We start from the raw sequence: 23,876 nt of genomic DNA, 5'->3' as shown, positions 1-23,876 counted from the left end.
CAGAAGTTGATTTATTCCATATCCTTTCTATACAAGATGCAGAAAGTTGAAGGGCTCCCAGGGCCACCCACGAATGTGAAGCAGGGCAGTTATTGGGTTCTAAGGTCAGGGCAAGAGGGAAAAGACAGCACTCTCTAAGAAAAGGGCTCCCCGACAGAACTAGGACTTCACTTTGCCCAGCCAAACAGAGCCAGTGAGCATTTTCATAGAGCCACACTTTGGGAAAAGTTGTCTTTAATCAGCAAGAACTTCCTTCCTCTTGGGCCCCAGGAAGCTGAGCAGGCTGGAGGGTTCCTGTGCATTTGCTGTTTAACAGAACCTTCTCATGCTAGGGAGATAGCTCAGTAAAGTGCACTTGTAATCTAAGCACTGGAGATTGGTGGATCCCAATAGTCTGCTAGCCAGCCAGCTTAGTCTAATTAGTGAGCTGTAAGAGCCCTACCTAAAAAAACAAACAAGCAAAAAACCAAGGTAAATAGTTCCTGCAGAACTCCTAAGGTGTGTGTGTATGCATGTGTGTGCGCACACACACGCACACTCACACATGCATACACACTTGCATACACGTGTACCTGTACACACACACAAACACATACGCACACACACAAAACAAGTTAAACAGTTCCTGCAGAACTCCTATGGAACTCCCAAAGTGCGCACACACACACACACACACACACTTGCACACATATGTACCTATACACAAGTGCACACTCACACACACAAGCACACTTGCACTCATATGAACCTATACACGAGTGCACACTCACACACACACACAGAACAAGATAGCTCCTTTGAAACTCCTGTGGCACACACACCCACATACATGTACACCTGTACACACACACACACACACACACAATTTCTTGTCACTCCCTGTGTACGAATCCTTCCTCCAGAACTGGGACTTCTCTGAAGGTTGCGATGAGTTTCCTCCAGGCTGGTGGAAGACTCACACTCAGCTCCTGACTTGAGCCGCACTCAGTTCTTTGTCTCCAGCGTCAGTTTCCACTCTTTTCTGCGTCACAGGGAGAGCCATCACAGGTACTCCTGACACAACCCCTCCCTTCATGCCACACGGGACTGCGCAGACTTCCCATCCCTACCCTGCTTGATTCAGTTGTCATGCAGCTCCAGAAACATGGTCTACACTCTGTGAGGATCCCCCTGCTCACCTCACCCCTGCTCACCACCCCTGGCCTTGCTTGCTTGAACTGTCCTCAACTGCCCTTCCTATCCTCTGTGGTCTGGAGACCCTGTACCTGTAGAACAGGTCCTGAGCTGGTCCAAGGATAGGTCTTGAGAAGATATCAAGAAAGGAACACCATATGCTCCCAAGGCTGTGGTCTTCAAAGCAAAGACCAAATTTTCACAGTCCCCTCAAGTTCAGGCAGACAGAGGCCACAGTAGCATTGATTCCCATTAGGGTCTACTGTAGCCCAAGGAGAGGGCAGTGACCTGGGCTGCCAAGCTTCTCTCAGACCCCCCCCCCCGAAGAGTGTTGAGAGTATGTGGAGCGTGAAGGAGAGCTGGAAATCAAGAGCCTGACAAAGAGACAGACGTAGGACACCACCAAGAAGAGCCAACCACTACGGGAACTTGTTGAGTAGGTAGCCAGGCCAGAGAAGGTAACCAAAGGAATGCCTAGACCTCAGTTTCCTTATATTAAATGAGAAAAAAAGCATCCCACTAAATACCCCAACCAGCCAAAACCATCTTGAAAAAGAACAAAGTTTGAAAACTCATACTTCTTGATTCCAAACTCTACTATAGAGCTACAGAAAACAAAACCATGGTATTGGCCCAAAGGCAGACTCATGGAACAATGGAATTAAATAAAGAGCTCAGAAATAGGGGCTGGAAGGATTGTTCCGTGGTTAAGAACACTGGCTTCTCTTTTAGAAGACCCACATAGTAGCCCACAACCATCCATAAGTCAAGTTCTAGGGAATCCAATGGCCTCTTCCTGCAGAGGCAGACAGTAGACACACAAATGATGCACAGACATACATGTGGGCAGGACACCACCCACACATTTAAAAAATTAATGAGCCCAAAATAAACCCTCACATCTAAGATCAATTGAATTTTAAAGATGCGTGTGTGTGTGTGTGTGTGTGTGTGTGTGTGTGTGTGTGTGTGTGTGTGTGTGTAGGTTCCCTCAGAGGACAGAAGAAGGCGTCAGGTTCCTTGGAGCTGGAGTTAAAGGTGGTTGTGAGCCACCTGATGTGGAGGCTGGGGTCTGAATTCAGATCCTTTGGATCTCCCTAGCCCCAGGTGAACTGATTTTGCATGGGTACCAAGAACATTCAGCTGGGAAATGACAGTCATTTTCACAAATATTCCTGGAAAGGCTAGATATGCACATGTAAAAGAATGAAGTCAGGCCCTTACCTTACACCATGTGTAAAAATCAACACAAAATGTGTCAATGACATAAGCATAAGATTTGTAGCTATAAAAATCTGTAAAGAGGAAAGCTTCCTGACACTGAAGTTAGCAATATCATCCTGAATATGACATTACAACAAAACAAAAATGGGCAAGCTTGAATAATATGAGTAAGTATTTGTGCATAAAAGGACATTGATAGAGTAGAAAGACAACTTATGCAATAGAAGACTTGAGAACCACATACCTGGTAAAGGATCCATAAAGAAGATGAATGGCAAGATTAAAAACGGGGCAAAGGTCCTGAGCAGACATTTCTTTGAAGATGTACCAGTGACCAACAAGCACAGGAAAAGATGTGCTACATCACTGGCCATCAGGGAAATGCAAAGCAAAACCACAATAAGACACCACTTCAGGCCTACGGAGATTTCCACGGCTCAAAAAGAAAGAAAGAGAAAGAAATCAACAAGCCTCAGTGGAAAGACCAGCACCTCCCCCTTGCTGAGGGAATATAAAATGGGTCAGCCCGCATGAAAACCAGCTTGCTGGAATGTTTATGACGTGGCTGGGGGGTCCAGTTCAGGGGTAAAGCACTTGCCTAACACACGCAAGGCCCAGAGTTTGACCCCAATATCGGGAGGGAAAAGTTAAGCATGGCATTACCATGTGGTCCAGAACCCCCAATTTTAGATCCACACTGAATGAAAAGCAGAATTAATTATGACAGTCAAAAGGAAGACACAGGCAAGTGTCCATGGATGGATGCATGCACAGACCATGTACATGCTTGCTGTGTCTGAATTACAAAGAAATTGTGTTGTCTTTTCTATCAAATGGTCAAATAAAACAAAATGCCATTAAAAAGATTTTAAAGAAGAAGCCACTTGACAGAATTTCAAATTCCTCCAGGGCCAGACTTCCTGAAGTCAAAATATGTGCTCCAAGTTACTATTTTTGCTAAACATTGCATTCTGCTTACAGCTGCATTGTTTTAAATCAGCCGATCCTATAAGAATGTGAGTTCAAGCTTGGACCACTCAGAGTGACCCTTTTGCATTAGGAGTAAACACCCAATGGGACCCACTGTGGGCGTGTTTGCCTGCTCAACGGGGCACAGCCCTTCTGCAGAATTAAAACTTTTGGCCTTACCAAAATACTTTGGATTGTGTGGTGTGAGAGCTCTGGTCCTGCCCAGGCTGCCTCAGTCCTTCCTTTCACACAGGACTTAGCAAGCTGATACCAGCCTCAAACAGTTACTGTCTCCCCCACCCTTGTGGCTCCATTTCCCAGTTCTCTCCCTGCAGCCGAGGAGCCCCAGGTCCCATCTGGCACCCCCTCCTCACGTTGGCAGCAAATCTCTGGGGCTGTTTCTCATCACCTAATGGTGGCTGCCCCGCCTATCTGCTCTGTCACCCACTGCTCAGGGCACAAGGCCGCAGCAAACACCACCCCTTCCAGAATCCCAAAGGATTCTCTAACCCTAGCAGCAGCCAAGTCCCACCTGGGTCCAAGTTCCTACTCTCTCATCCCCTCTACCAGCCTGTTTCCTCCTGGAGAAGCTAGACTAGGAACATCAGACTCTTTAACAATACTGTACGCTCATCCTGAAAGCTGAAAATAAGGGTCTCTGGAAGTTTTCACAGTGAGGAAAAGATAGTATTCAAAGATAGCATTCAAGGAAGCAGAACGATTATACATGCCATCAAACCATTTCACGATGCCCCGTTAATGTGCAGTTCTTGTGTGTGTAGGGGGTTGTGTGTGTACATTCACCGTGCGTGCGCATTTTCCTGCATGGAGGTCAGTGGTCAGCTTTAGGGGTCTACCTCAGCTCTTCATCTTTCTTTTGTACCGGGTCTCTCACTGAACCTGGAGCTTATCAATTCAGCTGGGCTGACTGGCCAGTGAGCTTCAGGGATCCATCTGCCTGCACCCTCCCAGTGCTGGGGTCACGGGTGCATGCTGTCTGGCTTTTACACAGGTGCTGGGGATCTGAGCTTAGGTTCTCACACTTGCACAGCAGGTACCTGACCAATGGAACCATCTCCCCAACTCAATTGTTATGTATCAGTTAATGTATTCTGCTTTTTTTTTTTTTTGTCGTTGTTGTTTTAAGACAGAGTTTCTCTGTATAACAGCTCTGGCTCTCCGGGCTTTGTAGACCAGGCTGGCCTCAAACTCACAGAGATCCGTCTGCTTCTGCCTCCCAAGTATGGAAGGAGAGGATATGGGTCAGCTTGTGATTTAAAACTAAAGAGACAACTCTCTGGCAGTGGAAATGCTGGACATGGTTAAAGAGGTATTCTAGAAAGATGCAAGAGGCATGTGCCCAGTTATAAGTCTTCCTGGCCCAGCTCACTATCGTGAGCCAGAAATGGTCTCCTACTACTCACTGCCTGGGGCCTCCCCTTCCTCCAAGCCAGTTTGTAGGTGATTGTAACTCATAGCTCCAAAACAGACTAGCAAAGTAGGACTCAGAAAGGGAAATGACTGTCTCCAAGTCCACCCAACAAGTGAGGGTGATACCAGGCAAGGCATCAAGAAAGCCCCTTCCCCTGGGAATCTATTAGGAAGAGACAGCAGAGCCTATGAGGGAGTGGCCTTCACAGCCTTCACAGAGTAGCCCTGGTGTAGGTAGCTCAAAGTCAAGGCACTTTTAGCTTCCCCACTAAGCTCCTTCCCTGGAGTGCTTTGTGGTATCAGCCAGCTTGGGTGACATGGGAGGGCAATCCAGCTGTAGCCTGCAGCCACAAACCATCTGGCAGCAGAGGAAGCAGGCACCACAGAAAAGGGGCAGAGAAGGCAGAAGAATTGTCTCTGCCACCCCTTGGGGATGGAAGCCTTTCACAACCCAGCTGGGGCTTCCCTTGCTACCAGCTGCTGTGCACATATCCACTGCACCCTCTCCTCTTCCCACACCTCTGCTCTCCTCCTAGCTCCCAAATTCTCCCTACTCTGTAACATCCAAGCAAGTGCTGTGCAGGCTGCCAAGGCTCCCAGGAGCTGCTCTAGTTCTATGCAGATGCCAGAAGAGGCAGGGAAATGGTTGAGTTTTTGGAGCCTAAAGATCTAAGCAGGTCATCAAGAATGGCCTTCATGACTGGATAGAGAAAATGTGGTACATTTACACAATGGAGTACTACTCAGCAGAAAAAAAAAAAACCCCGGAATCTTGAAATTTGCAGGCAAATGGATGATACTAGAAGAAACCATCCTGAATGAGGTCACCCAGTCACAAAAAGACAAACATGGTATGTATTCACTCATATATGGATTTTAGACATGGAGCAGGGGAGTGTCAGCCTACAATCCCACCACCAGAGACTCTGGGAAATGGGGAGGATCCTAAATAGATATGCATAGTACCCCAGAAAAGGGGAATGGGACAGGATCTCCTGAGCAGATTGTGAGCATGGTGGGAAGGGGGAGGGAGCCAGGGAAAAAGAGAGACGGAGAAGGGAGGGGAGAGGAGGACATGGGGGAGCAGGAAGGTAGAGTCCAGGGAAGAATAGAGAGCAGCATGAGAGATACCATAATAGAGGGAGTCATTACAGGTTTGAAGAGAGATCTACAAGGATGACACCAACTGGCAATCTAAGCAATAGTGGAGAGACTACCTTAAAGGCCCTCCCCCAATAATGAGATTGATGGCTACCTTATATGCCATCCTAGAACCTTCATTCAGTAGCTGATGGAAGCAGAAGCAGATACTCACAGCTAAACATTAAACTCCTGGAACCCAGTTGCAGAGAGGCAGGTAATGAGCAAAGGGGTCAAGAACAGGCTGGTGAAACCCACAGAAACTGCTAACCTGAACAAGGGGGGAGCTCATGGACCCCACACTGAATACTGAGAGACCAGCATGGGACTGATCCAGACTCCCTGAGTGTGGGTGTCAGTGAGGAGGCCTTGGTAATCTATGGGGCTTCAGGTAGTAGATCATTATTTATCCCTGGCATATGAATGGACTTTGGGAGCCCATTCCATATGGAGAGATGCTCTCTCAGCCTGGATACATGGGGGAGGGCCTAGGCTCTGCCTGGGATGATATAACAGACTTTGGAGATTCCCCATGGAGGGCCTTACCCTCCCTGGGGAGCTGAGTGGGGATTGGGTGGGGGCTGGGGGGTGGTGGGGGCAGGGGAGGAGAGGAGGGAGAGGAAGCTAGGATTGACATGTGAAGCAAGCTTGTTTCTAATTTAAATTTTTTAAAAAAAGAATCGCCTTCACATTTTCTACAGAGAGTGGACCCTGCAGCTAGTGCACCCTGGAGTGGCTAGAGTCAGGCATTGCAGAAGCAGAACCAAACTGGACTATGGAGACACATGCCTTTAGTCCCAGCATTTGGGAAACCGAGGAAGGCAGATCTCTTGTGAGTTGGAGGCCAGACTGGTCTACAAAGCAGGTCCAGGACATCCAGGGCCACACAGAGAAACCCTGTCTCAAAAAAAAAAAAATCAAATCAAAACAAAACAAAAAACCCCAAACCAAAACCAAAACAACAACAAACAGCAGAGCCAGCACAGCCACAAATCTCTGCCGTCTCCTAACCCTTCAGGCAGCTGACCATACTAGCTGAACTAGCACAGCTGTGCCAAGCTCTTGGTCTCTTGCTGCCCTCAGGCACAGCTTTTGCAAGAGGTAATGCTACCAAACCACGAACTCGGCCTTAAAATACCTTCTGGGCTTTTGAAAGCAGGAATTACTTAGTTTCGTTTTAAAATGTCCTTTGTGTGTATATGACATATGTAATCTATATTTACTTGCAAAAAGTTAATATATCCCCCACTTCATTGCAATGAGAAAAATGGAGAAAATCGACCTCTACCAAATCCACAGAAACCAGTATTAACATGGAGGGGGGCAAGCAGCAGGTCATCTGCTCAGATAATTAACTGAACCAAGAACCAATCAGTTTATAATCCAAAAACAGAGGGCACTGGACTGCCTGTGTCCTGTCTCCCACTGGCTATCTCCTTGCAGGCCGTAGTGGGGGAGGGGCACATGTGGAGTAGTCATCTTGGTGCTGGTGTAACGGCACAAAGAGGCGTTGCTGTGCCCCTCTGGGAATGACTTCAGCAGCCAAGACTAAGGAAAATCTTCTTGGAACAAGAAGCAAACGTTCTCTTCTACATTTTGATTTACTTAACTCATTGAGCGTTAAATTGGCATGGTTCAAACCTCAGTGATATATACATTTATATTATGAAAATGCTCACAGCCACCGAGCCTTGCCCCTCATCAGTTTCTTTTTTCTTATGCTCCCAGCAGCTAACCACATTCATTCATCACCTGTGTAGCCCTCCAGAGAGTCTTGCTGTAAAGACAAGCGTATGCTGGTGTTTGCTGATCCCCAACTTCCCACAGCATCCTGAACTTTATATAGTTTTATCTATACAGTTACATATGTGTGTTTATATGTGTATGTATCACATCTCACAGGCCTGTTCAGAGTGCCCGTCCCATTCTTCCCTATAGCCACTGCAGGGAGATGTGGGAGATAGCTAGTGGCAGCCAAGGCTAACACCCCCAGAGCCTCCTGATTCATCTGCACTCTCTACATGGACCCGTGGCTTCCCAGCCCCATGGCTCACATGCAGCCACTGGCCCATTGGCCCTTCTCCAAGTCCTTCCTCAAGGCTTTGTTGGCTCTGGTTTGTCCCCCACGGGCCCTTCCAAGTCACTCGGATCTCCCTTGCCACAGTAAAAAGGCTCCTTAGCTAGAGGACCCTACGAGGTCCAAGAGTAGATGCTGACCCAAAAAGCTAGGAGTGACCCACTCTTTATTTTATTTTAAATACATTTATTTATTTTACACCATGGGCGGCAGTTTTCCCGCCTCCTCTCCTCTCAGTTCCTTCATCCACCCCTCCTTTGTTCCCACTCCCCAATCCACTCCCCCTTCGTTTGTGTTTAGGAAAGGGCAGGTCTCCCATGAGTATCAACAAAACACGGCATATCCAGTTGCAGTGAGACTAAGCACCTCCCTGTGTATTAAGCCTGGGCAAGGCAGCCCAGTAAGAGGAGTAGCTGACCCACTCTTTACAGCAGACGGTTTCTCTCAGAAATCTATCCCCAGGAAGTAATCCCCCAAGTGGAAAATCTTTATATTCAATGAGCAATCCCTCATATCAGTAGCCAGAATAATAACTTGCAGCAACCTAAGAGTTCAACACTAGCAGATTGGGTAAGTAAATTATAGCATGTCTACCAAATCTGAAAGCTGGAGAACTGTGTTGCATTCACCACGGGACTATTAAATATGAAGAAGGCTCAGTTGTGTCCACAGGTTCATACTAAAAAGTTGAGGATCATACCAAAGTGTGAATATTCCTAACATAACTGAACAGTACAGTTTAAATATGGTTAAGAAGATTTGGGCAGTGGTGGCGCACGCCTTTAATCCCAGCACTGGGGATGCAGAGGCAGGCCAATCTCTGGGTTTGAGGCTAGCCTGGTCTACAAAGTGACTTCCAGGACAGACAGAGCTACAGAACCGAGGGGAGTAGAGTTAAGAAGACAGATACATGGGCTCAGCTGAATTTTTTCCCTGCCCTGCCAGTCAAATCCCTAGAGGGAAATGCAGCCTTTTGGTATCACGGCTACCAAATTTCAGCCAGCTGCTGATAGCCTGGCTCCACCATTTCCCGCAGCTCATGGGCTGTGTGTAATAGCATCCAGTCTCCCGCCGGCTCCTACATGCTCACATTAGTCATAGTAATCCCAAGCTTTGCTCCATGTCCTCTTGATTTTGTAGTTTGGAGAGGGGCCTCACTGTGGAGTCCAGGCTGGACTCAGACTCTGTTTGTAGCCCACAGTAGTGAAACTCACAGCCCTCCTGCCTCCGCCTCCCAAGCACGCCGCTGTGAAGAGCATGCCAAACCCCTACATGAGCACACTGTGATATGCCTCATTTATATTTGGCCAACTAGATTGGGAAATAATGCTTTTCAGTTCCCTTTATTGTGAATATCAGAACAATTTCCTGTTAAGTAACAGAACGTTTTGAGTTTTTGTTTCAGTGGTTTTATACAAATATCCAAGGACAAATTCTTCAGCTGACTATACCCGAGAGGCGAGTATCCAATTGATATATTTTATGTGTATTTTACCACAATTTAAAATAAAAATTTAGATAGTAGAAACATAAAAAGGGAGAATATAAAATTATGCACATAGTATGCCTGTGTCTATGTAAATTAATCATATATAGCAAAAATAGTACTAGTTGTGTGGTATGGTATAAAGGTACTATTCCTTAATTTTTTCTCAATTCCTGATTTCCTTTTTGGTTCTTATATTAATTGATCTTACGTTTTTTAAGAAGACATACTCATGTCCTTAACAGTTCAGGGCAGACTGTCAACATCATGGCAAATGGCAAACTATCTTGGCGCTATGGTAGCCAGGTCCTAGAGAGGATAGATGGCTTTAGGACATGCTGATGTGGGGCCCCTTGGTTTTCTTCTTTCAGCCTAAATGGGGAAACTCAGAGTCTGGGGACTGGGAAGGAGAAGAGGCACCAGAAGTTCAGGGGACAACAGGGAAGGGACAGGCCCAGCCTTGAAGGCTGATATGACCATGTACTAAAGGGAAAACCTCAGCTGTGTCTCTTGGTGAGGGTCCATGCCAGCATATGAGCCTCAACCTCTCTCAGCATTATTTTCTAGCTATCCCTGAAGAGATCAGATGGAGCTCATGAAAATATGGCTCAGAAATAGATTTTCCTTCTTAAAATAATACCCAAGAATTCCTTTGCAAGGCCATTGGCTATAAAGATCCCAGTAAGCAGAGAGTCCAGGGTGGGAAGGCACTGCTTCCACACTGCTGTTTGAGGACATATCCTGCCTAACCCAATCACTTGGGCCCTCAAGCTCTCCTACAGATAGTTTTCAAGTAGAATTCTGTGCTAGATCATCTAAGACAGACTCTTGAATTCTATTTCCACATCTAGCTGAATAAGACTATCTTGCTGCCGGGTGGTGGTGGCGCACACCTTTCATCCCAGCACTTGGGAGGCAGAGGCAGGCGGATCTCTGTGAGTTCGAGGCTGGGCTGGACAGACAGCCTCCAAAACAATACAGAGAAACCATGTCTCATAAAAACCAAAAAAAAAAAAAAAAAAAAGAAGAAGACTATCTTGCCTTCAAGGATGTCACAGCCTTTGAATGGCGGCCATCAGTGCCCTGGGGCTCTATGGATAGACTGCAATGCACAGCTAACGAGGGACCCGATAGCTATTCCCATGCTAAATGTCCTACCACTTCTAAGTCATCATATCTGTTTTTGCTGGGAGAGAGGACTTGAGGCATGGCCTTGCTGTGTGTCTCAGGTTAGCCTACAGCTTCTCTTGCGGCCAGGCTATCCTTAAAACTTCCTGTCCTCCTACCACCACCTCCCAAATACTGGGTTATGGGTGTATGCCATCATGCCCAACCTATTAATATCTGTTTTCTAGAACTTTTCTGTCTCCATTGCTACCAGGTGACAATGCCTCCACCGGCTCAGGTTCACCAACATTAATCTACCACCAACTATGGATCAGGCCCGAGACAGACCTCTAATGACTGTATCTACAGGACCCCAGGGACACACTTGTTGCTAAAATTCCTTCCCTAGGGTGGAAGCATAAACAACCTCCATCGCCTCCTCCCATGGTCCCAATGATAACTCATGCATGACTCCACTGACGTCCACAGTGAGGAACCAATGAGTTTACTTACTGAGCAGTGGGTGAGGGGTTACAGGCAGGAACGTGGACTAGCGTAAAGCAGCCCAGAGAAGATTTTCACCCAGCAGGGATGACAACTTCCTACAGCTTCACAGAGAGAACCTCTCCACTAGTCCTCCCCTGTGTATATGTTCTAGCCCTTTCCCCAGAACCCGAGGCAACCCCATGTGTAATTAGGGCAAAACTGCAGACAACTGGGTGGGAGGGGCAACTGGATATTTAGGTGAAGGTGTCATGACTCTCCAGGCCCTTCCTTCCAAGAAAGAACAGTAGCAATAATCCCAGCAGAAAAGATCTTTGACAAACATCCCCAGCTGAGCTCATAACGATTGTGGCAGTTTGGCCAGGAGGATAGTCCTCTACACCACTTGTTCAAATTGTGGGTAAATAGATTTTGTGGGGCTTGTTAAAATCTTCAGGGTGGGGCAGGGGTAAAGTGCTTTGCATGTAAGTATAAAGGCTCCAGTTTGAATCCCAAAACTCACATAAAATCAGGTGCAGCTCATGTCTGTAAACCCAGAGTGCCTAAGGCAAGATTGGAATGAGAAGACAGGAGAATTCCTGGAAGCTCAAGGGCCTGATGGGTAGACGGGTGCACACAGCAACAAACAAGGAGACCCTGTGCCCAAGAGGTGAAAGGGGGACTCACACCAGAGACCATCATCTGATCCACACACACCATGGCACATGTGCATCCATACTTATACATGCAAATGCTTACACACACGCGCGCACGCAGCTTTGGAGCATCTCCTCCTATGAGTAAAGTATATGAGCTCTGGTGATAGCTCTTAGTAACGGCATCTTTAATTTCTGGGAAACATTACCAATGGATGTTAGAAACACAGCTGGTCAATAACGCCTCCCTCAACTGCAGGTGGTGGAAGGGATGAGGCAAAGATTCCCTCTCCTCTTGCCCCTACCACCTCCAGCTGGTGGAGGAACTGACGCTTTTACCAGATGCAACGTTCGGGAAAGTGGGCCCCACACCTCGTCTGGGCAGCACAGTGGAGCTGACCCTGTTGATGAAGGTACAGGTGAACCAACTCCGAGAATGTGAGCGGGAAACCTAACCCCACCCCTCATCTGCCATATGGTGGCATGGATGATGGGAAAGATGCCCCCATCAATGTCTGAGGCAGGTGAGGGAGCTAGCCATGAGGTCATAAGAGCAGGAGAGCTGTCCCTGTCCCTTAGCAGCCGCAGCATTCGGGAGAGCGGCCCCTACACCTGGCCTGGGCAACACAGTAGAGCTGGCCCTGAAGGTGTGGGTGTGGGGGAGCGGATCCTGAGGATGTAAAGTGGAAAAAATGACACCACCCCTTGCTCGTCTTTTCAAGAGGTGCAGTAGCCAGGGCAGTGCTGCAGAGTTCACCCTGGTGGTGAAGACAGGGGAGAGCCGGCAGGCTGACCAGCCCTGCAACCACCCAGAACCAGGGTTATATGCTTGCCCACCCCAACATCCACCCCATCTGTGATCTCCTGGAGCACGGGGGTGGGCGTGGGGTCAGTCCTTCGGACTCAGGGCAGCAACTGGGTGTCCAGGAAAAGTCCCAGTGAAGGCCCAGCATCAATGGTGTAGCAGAGACCATGGGCCTTGAGCCAGACCAGTGACTCTTTGGGATGAGCGCCTGCACGAGAACATGTGTGGACGAAGAGATTTACTTCGTGCTCACTGTGTCACACAGCAGCTTCTGTGACAAGAGTCCCCCACATCTTCTGTTAAATTTTAATTTGTTTTATTTGGGGGGTGGGTAAGATCTGGAGACATGGTATGAAAGACACAAAGAATAAATAAAAACAAAGTTCAAAAAATACAGCTGGTTCCCACCTGTGTTCGGGATAGACAAAGATGCCAGATAAATGATGTGTTCTGAAATTACATATGTTCCATCCAGCTCAGAGGTTTCCTTCCACTACTTAAAAACTAGACGTTGGGGCTAGAGAGATGGCTCAACAACTAAGAGCATTAGCTGGTCTTCCAGAGGACCTCGGTTTAATTCCTACTCCCATAAGCTGGCTCACAGCCATCTTTGACTACAGTTCCAGAGGATATGACGCCCTCTTCTGGCCTCCATGAGCATTGCATGCACATGGTACACAGACACACATGCAGACAAAACACCCATATGCATAAAATAAAAATTAAATTTCATTAAGAATGTATTTTTCTTTTCTCTTTTTATTCCTCACCACACCCACTGCCTTGGCCTCTCTCTCTTATTTGAGCCGCACTCTTACTATGAAACCAGGCTTGCTTTGAACTTGCTTTGACCCTCTTGTCTCTGCCTTCCTGAGCCGAGAGTCAGGCATGTGCCACTGCTCTCGGCCTAAGACCATTTTCAAGGAGTGTGCTGCTGGGCTGCAGGTTTCAAGGGCAGCGTGGAAGGCTCCCACTGCCCACTTTCCCCCTTGTCCCTGTTCTGCCTTCCCTGGAGGCTTCTCCTGATCCGGGTCCAGGAAGGCAGCCATGAAGATGAGAAGGTACCCGAAGTCCCTGAGGCTTGCAGCAGCCCAGAGGTGTGGCAAGAACAGGGTGTGTGTGTGACACCACCCAGGAAGCAGCCCTGGGTGAGCTGGGTGCTGCTGCTGCCACTGAACCACACCCTGATGCCATACGTGCTGTCCTGCTGGACCCTGCCCTGGGCTGCTGCTCCCCTCAGCTTTGATCTAGGGATGGTGAGCCCAGGGGTGTGGGGTTGGGATAGAGATAGCAGGGATGAAATGGCGAGGGTCCCTGGTCTTCCCTGGCTGCAAAGCTCCCAATCAGAGCGGCAGTTGGATTCTAGCTGTCACCTGGAGCAATGAACACCCTGGTGAATGAGACGGACAAGGCAGCTGCCATCATCCATGGCTCTGAACTGGTCCTGCACTCTCTTTGTAAAGACAGGGAAACTGAGGCCCAGGCAGCACCAGGTGCCCTCTCCTCTGCGCAGTCAGTTTCAAGGGAGGAAGGCCACTCGCTCTCTAGCGTGGGCCCCAAGCAAAGCTGGCCAGAAAGGAAGGAAGCGGTGGCTTATTAACTACCGTCCTCCTGGCTGCAGCCCCAGGAAAGGGCCCGGGCTGAGGCTCGTCGGAAACACATGAGTGAGAAATCCAGAGAGTCCCCTATCTCAGGAGAAAACCGTTCCTAGCTCTAACCAAAAGGTCTCAACTTGTCTCTAAGAACCTCGGAGGATGGTCGGGGGTGGGGGGAGCGGAGGAAAAGCTGAGGGTGAGCAGCCAAAGGGGTGGACGAGCTCTTTGGCCTGGGCCGAGCCCCTTTACGGCCATCGCTGGCCAGGTTCCCTTATTTCACGGGCGAAAAGATTTGATTTGCACCTGTGCTGAATCTGAAAAGGCTAGCAGGGAGTTGCCTAGCCCAGCGGCCTCCTTCAAGGACCCGAGGTGTGCAGGGGATCAGAGGCAATGCTCCAGGGCTTTACCGCATCGGATTGCCTTCAGTTGCTGGGTATATATTTGCCCATCTTACAGATGTGGAAACTGAGGTCCAGAGAGAAAAAGTGACCTACATAGCCCATAGAAAGCCAAGAACCAAACTGAACAAAGGGTGGCTTAGTGCGGGGCCTGCTGACATCTCCCTGGCCCCCCACCCCCCACCCCCGCTATCATCGTGTCCTCCTCAAATGCTCCATTAGGCTGTCCTGGTAAGCTCTGCTGTTGGGGCTGCATGTCCCAGAGGTGAGCCAGCCTGTAAGTACAGAGGCTACCTCTCTGCGGCCTGTCTGGGTGATGTCTGTAGAGAAATCATTATCTCAGCCAGGGCCCCTCTTTTGCCTTCCAAGTCAGTAGAGGCTGTGGCTCAGGCCACCTCTATGATAATTAAGACCAAAGTCAAGGCCCAATTTTTATGACGCAGGACTGTACCCCTGTGTTTTCCTCCTATTCTGACTGACTGGACCTGTTCCACAAGCTCACCGCCCCAGCCGACTCCACTCACCCAGAAAGCATCTCGGAACTGCAGCTGGGCCATCATCCTCAGGCGTCCGTTGTGTCAAATGCTAGCGCTCCTGTCTCAAGCAGGGCTGAACATGGGCCAGGAGCCAGGAGCGCGTCCCAGTCCTAGCAAGGCTGGCCCAAGCCCTCCCTCCCACTTCCAGCCGGCGCCGTCTGCAAGCTCAGAAGGCAGCCACAAGCCAGAGACAACTGCTGGAGGGAGGGAAAAGGGTTCAACCTGTTTTGTTTGGGGCCAGAATCAGCAGCAAAATGAGGAAGGAGCCCTGCCCAGCGATGGGAGGGTGGCCCACGATGTCCAGCCCAGGCCCTCGCCAGCCCCGGTGATGGAGGACCCAGGCTGAGGCCCAGGGCACGCAGCCCAGGTGGCAGGCAGAGAGTGGGAGAGAGGCAGGATGTGCACAGGCCAGGAAGGCAGACAGGCAGCCTGAGGCCTGCACAGGAAGATTTGTGCAACCTCCCCCCCAGGGAAGGCGCAGGGCTCTAACCCACAGGAAGTAGAGCTGCTGCGTTCTCCTGTGTAGCCACGCCTGCCACCTGCCACCTGCCACCCCGATGCCAGCTCAGGGCCTGGCCCAGGTTCCTCTTAGAACCTTCACGTTAGGAATCCCGGCGCTGTTGTCCATCTGTCCAAGCCACAGAAGGATAGATTCTTGAGGTCCCACCCATCAAGGACACTCCCAATTCAGTCCAACCTTAGCTGTTCGTGACTAGGCCCCACCTTTAAGCTGCTCACAGTACGGGGCACACTCAGCTGTGGTCCAGAGGCTGGAGTGAGCAGGTAACCAGCTAAGGGAGCTCAACCTGATGTGGCATGGGTCCTGGTACTTGTGCAAATCTTCACCCGTTCTGTCTTCAGAGAGAGAAGGAGTCTGGAGCCCCAGGCTCCCGCTGAGCTTTTGGGCCCTTCTCTTCAGTAGCTGGAGGACCTTGACTGACCTTCAGAGCCTCAGCCTCCCCTATCTGCCACCTCCAGTCTGTGGGAGAGTATCTCGTACCAAGAATACTTCTGGAATTTCTCTTTGCAGGGCAGGTCCTGGAGAACACAATCCCGAGACAGGGTTTGCCCACTCAGCAGAAGAGGCTTCTAGGAGTCCTGAGCCCAGGGTGGGCTGGTGAAAAGGGTGAGTCAGGGATTGTCCGTAAATTACCACCCTCACGGAGCCTACCTTAGGACTGACTGGTTTGATCAGGCAACTATGCTCTCAAGTGCAGGTTACACACGCCAGGGCTTAGAGAGAGGCACACCCAGGCTTCCTAAGACAACCCCCTCCCAAGAAGACGCACAGTGGGCCTGGTTCTGAAAGCCTTTAATTCTAGACTCCTGGAGCTTGAGCTAGCAAGCATCTTTTTAAAAAATATTTGGTTTTTTTTATTTGTATGTATAAGTGTGTGTTTCCTGTGTACAGATGCCTATAGAGGCGAGGCCAGAAGAGGGCATCAGATCCTGTGGTGCTGGACTGACAGGTAGTTGTGAGCTGCCTGATGTAGGTGCTGGGAATCGAACCCTGATCCTTCAGAAGAACAGATGGACAGCCAGGTGCACATAGCAGCAAACAAGGAGACCTGAGCCCTGGGAGGGCAGATGGTATGTGCCAACATGGCCTGGCATCCAAGCCCTCTTTCTGGACTGCTTCCCTTGGTCTTCATGCCTGAGTCAAATCCTCTGACCCTACAGCCCTTCCATATATAAGACCCTCCTTCACCCTTTCCCCTTTCAGCTCCAGAACGGAACAGGCAGGGTGGGCAGTTTGGCTCTAGGGCACTTACTAAGTGCCAGGTATGTCATTAGTCTTCAGTCCTTATTCGTGGCACACTCATCCTTAACTCCCTCGAGTCCTAAGGCCTATGTGACACCAGCACAAATGCCCTTAGCCTGTGCAGATACTCCCATCAACGTTCCAGTTCTGCCTCCAGACCCTCTCTTCCTGGAAAGCCTGAGCCGAAAGAGGCTGTTGGGCTTAGCACGTGTTGTGCATGTCAACTGGGACAGCTTTTCACCATACAAACTATGAATAAGCGTATGTGGCAGTCAGCTGCTCTGGGGTGTGGAAGCCGGGGGCTCTCAGGCTGTTGTGCGTTGAGGGTTCTTCTGCTGGCCGTCTGTCTTCTTGTCTGTGAGCTGTAGCATCTCCAGTCTACCCCTCCAGATGCAGCCACATCAAACTAAGGAAAGGGAAGTCTATGCTGTCTTCTCCAAAGTCCTGCTCCTCAGCCTGCTGGGAGATCTCCCAGGTGTCTCGTTGGCTAAGAGTAGGTATCACTTTGGCATTGTCGCCATGAGAACAGAGCCCTTGGGGCTGTTACAGATGCTGGAGAAAGTCACAGTGACCATGAGACCTTCTCCTCAGCTTAGATCCACAAAGGCTCCTTAGGGAAGGATCGGGGCTTGAAAAATCACACCTCTTTAATCCCTGTTCCTGCCACTTCCAAACATAATCGGCCTTGAATTCTAGGCAACTGTGCCCCAGGCCAGCCCAGACTGTTAGACATAGCATTTTGAACATGTATGTTTGAAGATTTCAAGAAGTCATAGGTCCAAGGACTAAAAACAAATCACAAAGTCAGTTGTTACAGCATTGATTGCCACAGTCAACTGCCTAGCAGGATCCAGCTCTTACAGCCACTTTGCCCATTTTTGAGCCATGTGAGCAACAAAAACAATGCCATTGGTAGATATTTGGGGAGTCTCAATACCTGTGCTGCTCTAATTTACTATTTAAAGATGCACTCCCTTGGATATGAATATTTGTAGAATGCATGCTGAAATCTACAAAGTTCAGGCATTTTCTACCAGGTACCAGAGTGGCCTGTGCTCTGCTGAGGACAGGGAAGTCGAGCCAGATGTTATGACCTGACTCCTCAGTCTACGGTAGACAGGAAATTCCCAAGGGTGCACGAGGTACATGGAACCAAAGTATTTCTGTTGAAGATGTCATGTGTTGTCAGTCTGGGCCAGGGGTGGTTTCCATGCCCACCCTGAGATGCTATTGGGTATACTCCTAACCCTGACTCTAGAGAAACCTGCAGCTGGATCTCTGCTGTAGGCAGAAGGAATCGAGGCAGGACTAGGGAGAGGAGGGTGGAGGGTCAGCCCAAGTGAAGCAGTGGGGGCCACCACACATGAAGCTAGCCCTTGAAGCACACATCACTGTCACACCAGACTGCTCTTGAAAAATCACAAAGAGCAGCGAGACGTCTCAGCCAGTAAAGATGTGTGCCTCCAAGCCTGAGAACTTAAGGTCAATCCCTAGGACCCACATGGTAAAAGGAGAGACGCCTCTGTCACAAGCTGTCATGACTTCCACATGTGTTCTGTGGCATGTCCCCACACTCTTCATACATGGCATGCGAGCGCGCGCGCGCGCGCGCACACACACACACACACATGCGCGCACTATTATACATGGTTAATTAATTTATCTGAAAACATACATACAAAGATAATATATTATTTGGAATTTCAAGACAGCAGAGTCAGAGCAGTAGACCCCGGACAAGCTCATTTCTAAGCATCAGCTCTCCATGAAGCTGTGTTTGTGCCTTCACGAGGCTGTCCCTGCTCACTGCCGTCTGCTCTCCGTATAACAGAGTAATGACTGCACACCCAATCAGACCCATTCTGGCTGTTACTTCTCTACAATGAAGGATGTTTTCCTCAGGTCCGTGGTGGTCGTCATTACATAGCCTACAGACCCTGCACAACCTAACCTTAGCCCGCTTTCCCAAGCTTTGCTCACACCACGCCTCTCCTGCACGCTCTTTTAGTCTGTTATCTGCTTCATTCTCTTCTGTCCCAGGTCCCTTTTCTAACTCTCTCCTTTTCCTGACAGGTTCTTCCTCCCCACCGGGGCCTCTGCCTTGACCCAACTATTTCTCTTCAGATGTTACTCTTGTCACCTCTTCAGGAAAACCAAGAGATGGACTGGATAGACAAAATGCAACAAGACATATATCGGTGTGAAGGAGCTCAGAGGCTGGAGGAGGGGGTGTTGTCATGGAGACAACACTCAGTGGTGGAGCTGATGCCATGCTGGAGGAAGAATCTGAAGCAAGGGCTTGGAACCCTACAGAGGGGAGGAGACTGGAGCTAAAGAGGCCCTGGAAACTCCTTAGTGAGGTCCAGGGAGTAACCAGGTCCCTGCCCTGCCTTCATTTGACAATGGCATTCATTTCATCCCTTTCAGTTCTTATATGCTGCCTTGATAATGGATCTCCTGGAAGGAGGGGCCCTCTGCCTTAGTGGAGCATCCCTCAAATGTCAGGAGGTTGTGGCCAGCAGGGCATTCCTAGCAGGCTATTTAGTCTGCAGATGGGTATGCTGTCGATGGCTGATCTGGAACATTCCAGTACCTGGCCAAGGTGGTCCACTGTTCCTGGGGAGATGCCTGTGGTATTCTAGACAGTGCAGGACCTTGACCTACATTCTACGTCCTGGGGAACCCTCTGCCCTGCCCCAGAATGAAAGAAGACCCACTGCAGTGTACCCAGTGAAAATAATGGAGCCTCCCTGCCTGGGGGGCATGAACAACAGAAACAATGCTGAGTGTCAGACAGCTGAGTGCTCAGGCACAGAGCCAGAAGCCTAAGACTGAGAACGGGGCCATGATTACCAAGGACAGGTGAGACGGAAGTTCAGCTCAACAGAGGGCCAGCCGAGCTCTCACTGCATCAGGCCTGGAGCTAAGCACGTCACAAACTCTGGGAGGCCTGGTCATCTGCTCCACGGAGAAGGCTTAGAGAGGTCAGTCAGCCTGTTGAGTCACTTTGTCAGATGTGGTCTTTCATTCCTGTTGTGAGCTGGTTGGTGTCAGAGCAGCCAGGACCTAGGCAGGGCAAAATGAGGAGTAAGGGAGTCCTCAGCAAGTGAGGGAGGGGGCCAACAGTCTTGGTGAGGGGGTGGGTCTTAGATGGAGATTCTGTCCCAGCGTCCTCAGTGGGCTGAGGGTGTGACCCTTGGTCCTCAGGCTGTGATTTCAGTTTGCCTTGGGGACAACAGTTGTAAAACTAAGGCTTCTTTCTTCTCCCCTAGCCCTCCGGAGCCTTCAGGCTCGATTTCTAAGCATTGTCTGTCATTTGGGTTCTTGAAAGCCACCAGAGATGTGTAAAGTGTCCCATCGGCAGCTGGCAAGGTAATGGAAGAAAGCCCTAGAAACAGGGGTGAGGATATGAATCCCAAGACTCACCTGCTCCAGTGAGGACCAGCAGAAGGTTCTCAAATGGCGGAGCATCAAGAGACCGTGTCCCAGCCTAGAACCACTGATGTTAGGTTTTGGACGTTCAACCTTGGGTCAGAACTCCAGTCCTTCCCTTACTGATTCATTTCACAGATGGGGTCCAGCATTGAGACATATCAGCTGACCCGAAGGGAAGGATAACTGGCTGCCTCCACTACCCTTTCTGGTCTGTTCTGTTTTATGTTCTCCGTTCTCTGGACCTGTTTCTTGGGAGAGAATTGTTCAGCACTTCAGCTGGATCAATTTTACTTTTGTTAGAAAATGGTCAGCTCACAGTAAGGCAAAGCTGGATTCAGCCCAGCTGTTGTCCAGTTGTCAGTGAAACCCAAGATTCAGAGGCAGGAGATCTTTACTTCAGTCCTGACTGAGTCCCAAGATCAACAAACTGAGAACCAAATATGGGCAGCAAAGGGGAGAGCATAGAGGACAGAGTGGACAGACCCAGGTATGCCCATCAGGTTAGAACTTGGGAGTGGGACCAGCCCTAGACTGAACCAAAGAACTCTAGCCTCACCCGACTGAGACTCGACTTTCACATGGGGAAAATGGGGTGATTCAACCATGTGTTTGTTTTCCCAAAACTTAGGCAAGAAGTGTATAAAGTGCCCATACCAGTGTTTGATAACATGAACCCAGACAGTAGGCTGGCAGCTCACAGTCATGACCGTGATTTAGACATGGCAATGTTAATATTGCTAGCCTAATCCATGCAGGCTCTGGAAAAGCTTCATTTCCAGGATTCCAAATAGCAGACCCCTGACAGCAGCTATACACCAGAGCAGAAGTAGCTCCATTCAGGCCGAGAATATCCCACCTTTCAAGAATGCTGGTATCTGATCCTCCAGTCCCTCCCAAAGCCCAGACCTCCAGCACCCTTTTCAAGGCTCTTGTAGGGATTTCATTGCTTCATGTTCTCTTTGCAAATTTTTACTTTGGAATTATTTTAAGATTTTGTTTTGTTTTTATTTACATGTAACTTCAGCCTCTTCCGCCTGCATTTATGTGTGTGTATATGCCTGATTGTATATACACCATGTGAATGTAGTGTCTGCAATGGCCAGAAGAGGGCTTCAGATCCTCTGTAATTTTAATTACATAAAAATATAACTTTAAACCTAGATAAAAGAACACAAAAAGTCCTTTTTTCTCTGCCCAAAATTAATGTTTTATTTTCTCCTATTGCTTTATCACTGTTCTTTGTTTTTGTCTGTGCATATTAGTTTGTTATATTATTTGATAAGTTAGATACAGAGTGACTATTCGCCTCTCAGTTCTTCAACTGTGCAGAAGAAACTGTGGAGTCGACACCATGTGTCTCCTGATCTGATGCACAGGGAAGGGCGGCTTCCTGGATGTGGTGGGTGGGTGTTAACTTTGATCAACTGAAGAAGGTGATGTCTATCAGTTTCTTTACCCAAAGTTTTACTCTATCCTTTGTGGTTAAAAAGTGTCTTAGAGAAAGAGCTCTTGAAGCTAATATGCAGATCTTCTTCCTCATGACAGTTTCTTCTGCACAAGATGGTGATTTTTCTAATTCCATCATTCCATCTGCATTTGTGATAGGGCAAGGAAGACTATTCCTTTTATATTCTGTTTACTCATTTGCCTATATTAGTGTAGAGTCAGGAATTTCCATTTCCTTTGGTGGGTTTTCGTGTGCGTGTGTGTGTGCGTCTGTGTGTGTTCTGCGGGGGTGTGGAGGTACATGAGTGTGTGTATGTGTGTGGAGGCCAGAGGTCAACACTGGGCATCTTCCTCAATGACTCTCCATCATATTCCATCTTATTTTTTGAGACAGGATCTCACTGAACTTGAAGCTCATTAACTCAGCTGGACTAGCTGACCAATGAGCCCAGGGATCTGCCTGTCTCTGTACTCCCTGCTACCCCATACAAGGCTACAGACATGTGTGGGAGCTGAGAATGGAAACTCACATTCCTATGTTTTCATGACAGGTGCTTTTGCCAGCTGAGGCATCTCCCATTCCCCGCTCAGCGAGTTCCAGTGCTACCACTGCTTGTTGTGATGCACACACACCCCCAGATTTGGTCATTATGAGGCCCACGGGGTGACTTCTACTTCTTTCTGCTTTGGTCCGGTTGTTTATTTTCTGGGCCAAGATGTTTCTGAGCTACCTCGTAAATTTGCCACGCCCCCCCCACTCTGTAATCACCTTTCTCTGACATGGAGAAAGGACAGGTCATGTGGGTGTCACGCCAGGCTGAGCATCTGCGCATCTGCGAGGCACTAGGGACCCTGAGGCCAGAGGTTCCCTCTTACAAGGACTCAGCCCATGTCTCTTTTTTAGGGCTCCCTCCCTACGCCCTGACTTCAAGGCCTTCCGGCCAAATCACACAGAAACAGTGGAAGAAGGGAAAATATGTTCCTTTCCTTAAATAGAACTAAATCATGACGTCACTGCGATCCAGCAGAGAGTATGTTACCAGAAGCAGAGCTAAAGCAAGAGTAGGAGAGGGAAGTGGTGAGAGCAGGCATTTCAAAACCAGCAGGCCAGAAAACCAGGAACCAGCAGAAGGGGAACTTCTTTACTACAAAGGCAGCCTCTCCTCACAGGCACGGGGTACCCCAACACCACCCTCCCTTCACAGACACGGGTACCCAACACTATATTCCCTTCACAGACACTGGGTACCCCAACACTACACTCCCTTCACAGACACCGGGTACCCCAACACCACCTCCCTTCAGAAACCGGGTACCCCAACACCACCCTCCCTTCACAGACACCAGATACCCCAACTCCACCCTCTCCTCACAGGCACGGGTACCCCAACACCACCCTCACTTCACAGACACAGGTACCCCAACTCCACCCTCTCCTCACAGACACCGGGTACCCCAACACCATCCTCTCCTCACAGACACCGGGTACCCCAACACCACCCTCCCTTCACAGACACCGGTTACCCCAACTCCACCCTCCCTTCACAGACATGGGTACCCCAACACTACACTCCCTTCACAGACATGGGTACCCCAACCCTACACTCCCTTCACAGGCACCGGTTACCCCAACTCCACCCTCTCCTCACGGGCATGGGTACCCCAACACCACCCTCCCTTCACAGACACCGGTTACCCCAACTCCACCCTCCCTTCACAGACACCGGTTACCCCAACTCCACCCTCCCTTCACAGACATCATGTGTTGCCAACATCATGCTCCCCTCACAGACATCACCTGCTCCCAACATTGCCAGTGCTTGTCCTACAGAACCCAGTCTGGACATCAGGACATCTAGCCATGGGAATGAACAAGGACTGGAAACCAGGTCTACTCCTTAAGTCACAGGAGAGGCATTTCAACTGCTAGAGCAGGTACCACGTTCTGGTCTTTGACGAGGTCCAGTGTGAGCAGTCTGGACTTGGAGGTCCCAGCCTGCTTGCCACTCCTGTGCTCCAGGTCCCCATGGTCATGGTCCATGGTCACTCTCTTTTAGTCACTTCTGCCACCTCTGGGCTCGCCTGTCCCCTGCACTGCCCCGCAGGACTTTAATCATTGAACAAATGAACATGGTCACTCTCTTTAAGCAAGT

General features: G+C 49.3%; 1 protein-coding gene across 2 annotated transcripts in view; it reads right to left on the bottom strand.

Moving 5' to 3' along the window:
* Pstpip1 (proline-serine-threonine phosphatase interacting protein 1) overlaps window positions 1-15,536 on the bottom strand; it is a 41,605-nt gene extending 26,069 nt beyond the window's left edge. For both annotated transcript variants that reach the window (XM_021226847.2, XM_005069570.4), the window contains exon 1: window positions 15,069-15,536. In XM_021226847.2, coding sequence (XP_021082506.1) covers window positions 15,069-15,104 — 36 coding nt within the window. In that variant the 5' untranslated portion in view covers window positions 15,105-15,536. The remainder of the gene's footprint in view (window positions 1-15,068) is intronic.
* Between the last annotated feature and the right edge of the window lie 8,340 nt (window positions 15,537-23,876).

Source organism: Mesocricetus auratus, unplaced genomic scaffold (genome assembly GCF_017639785.1).
Source record: "Mesocricetus auratus isolate SY011 unplaced genomic scaffold, BCM_Maur_2.0 Super-Scaffold_100022, whole genome shotgun sequence".
NCBI classification, from domain to species: Eukaryota; Metazoa; Chordata; class Mammalia; order Rodentia; family Cricetidae; genus Mesocricetus; species Mesocricetus auratus.
Note: the sequence above shows the minus strand (reverse complement) of the source record. Positions and strands in the feature narration are given on the sequence as shown.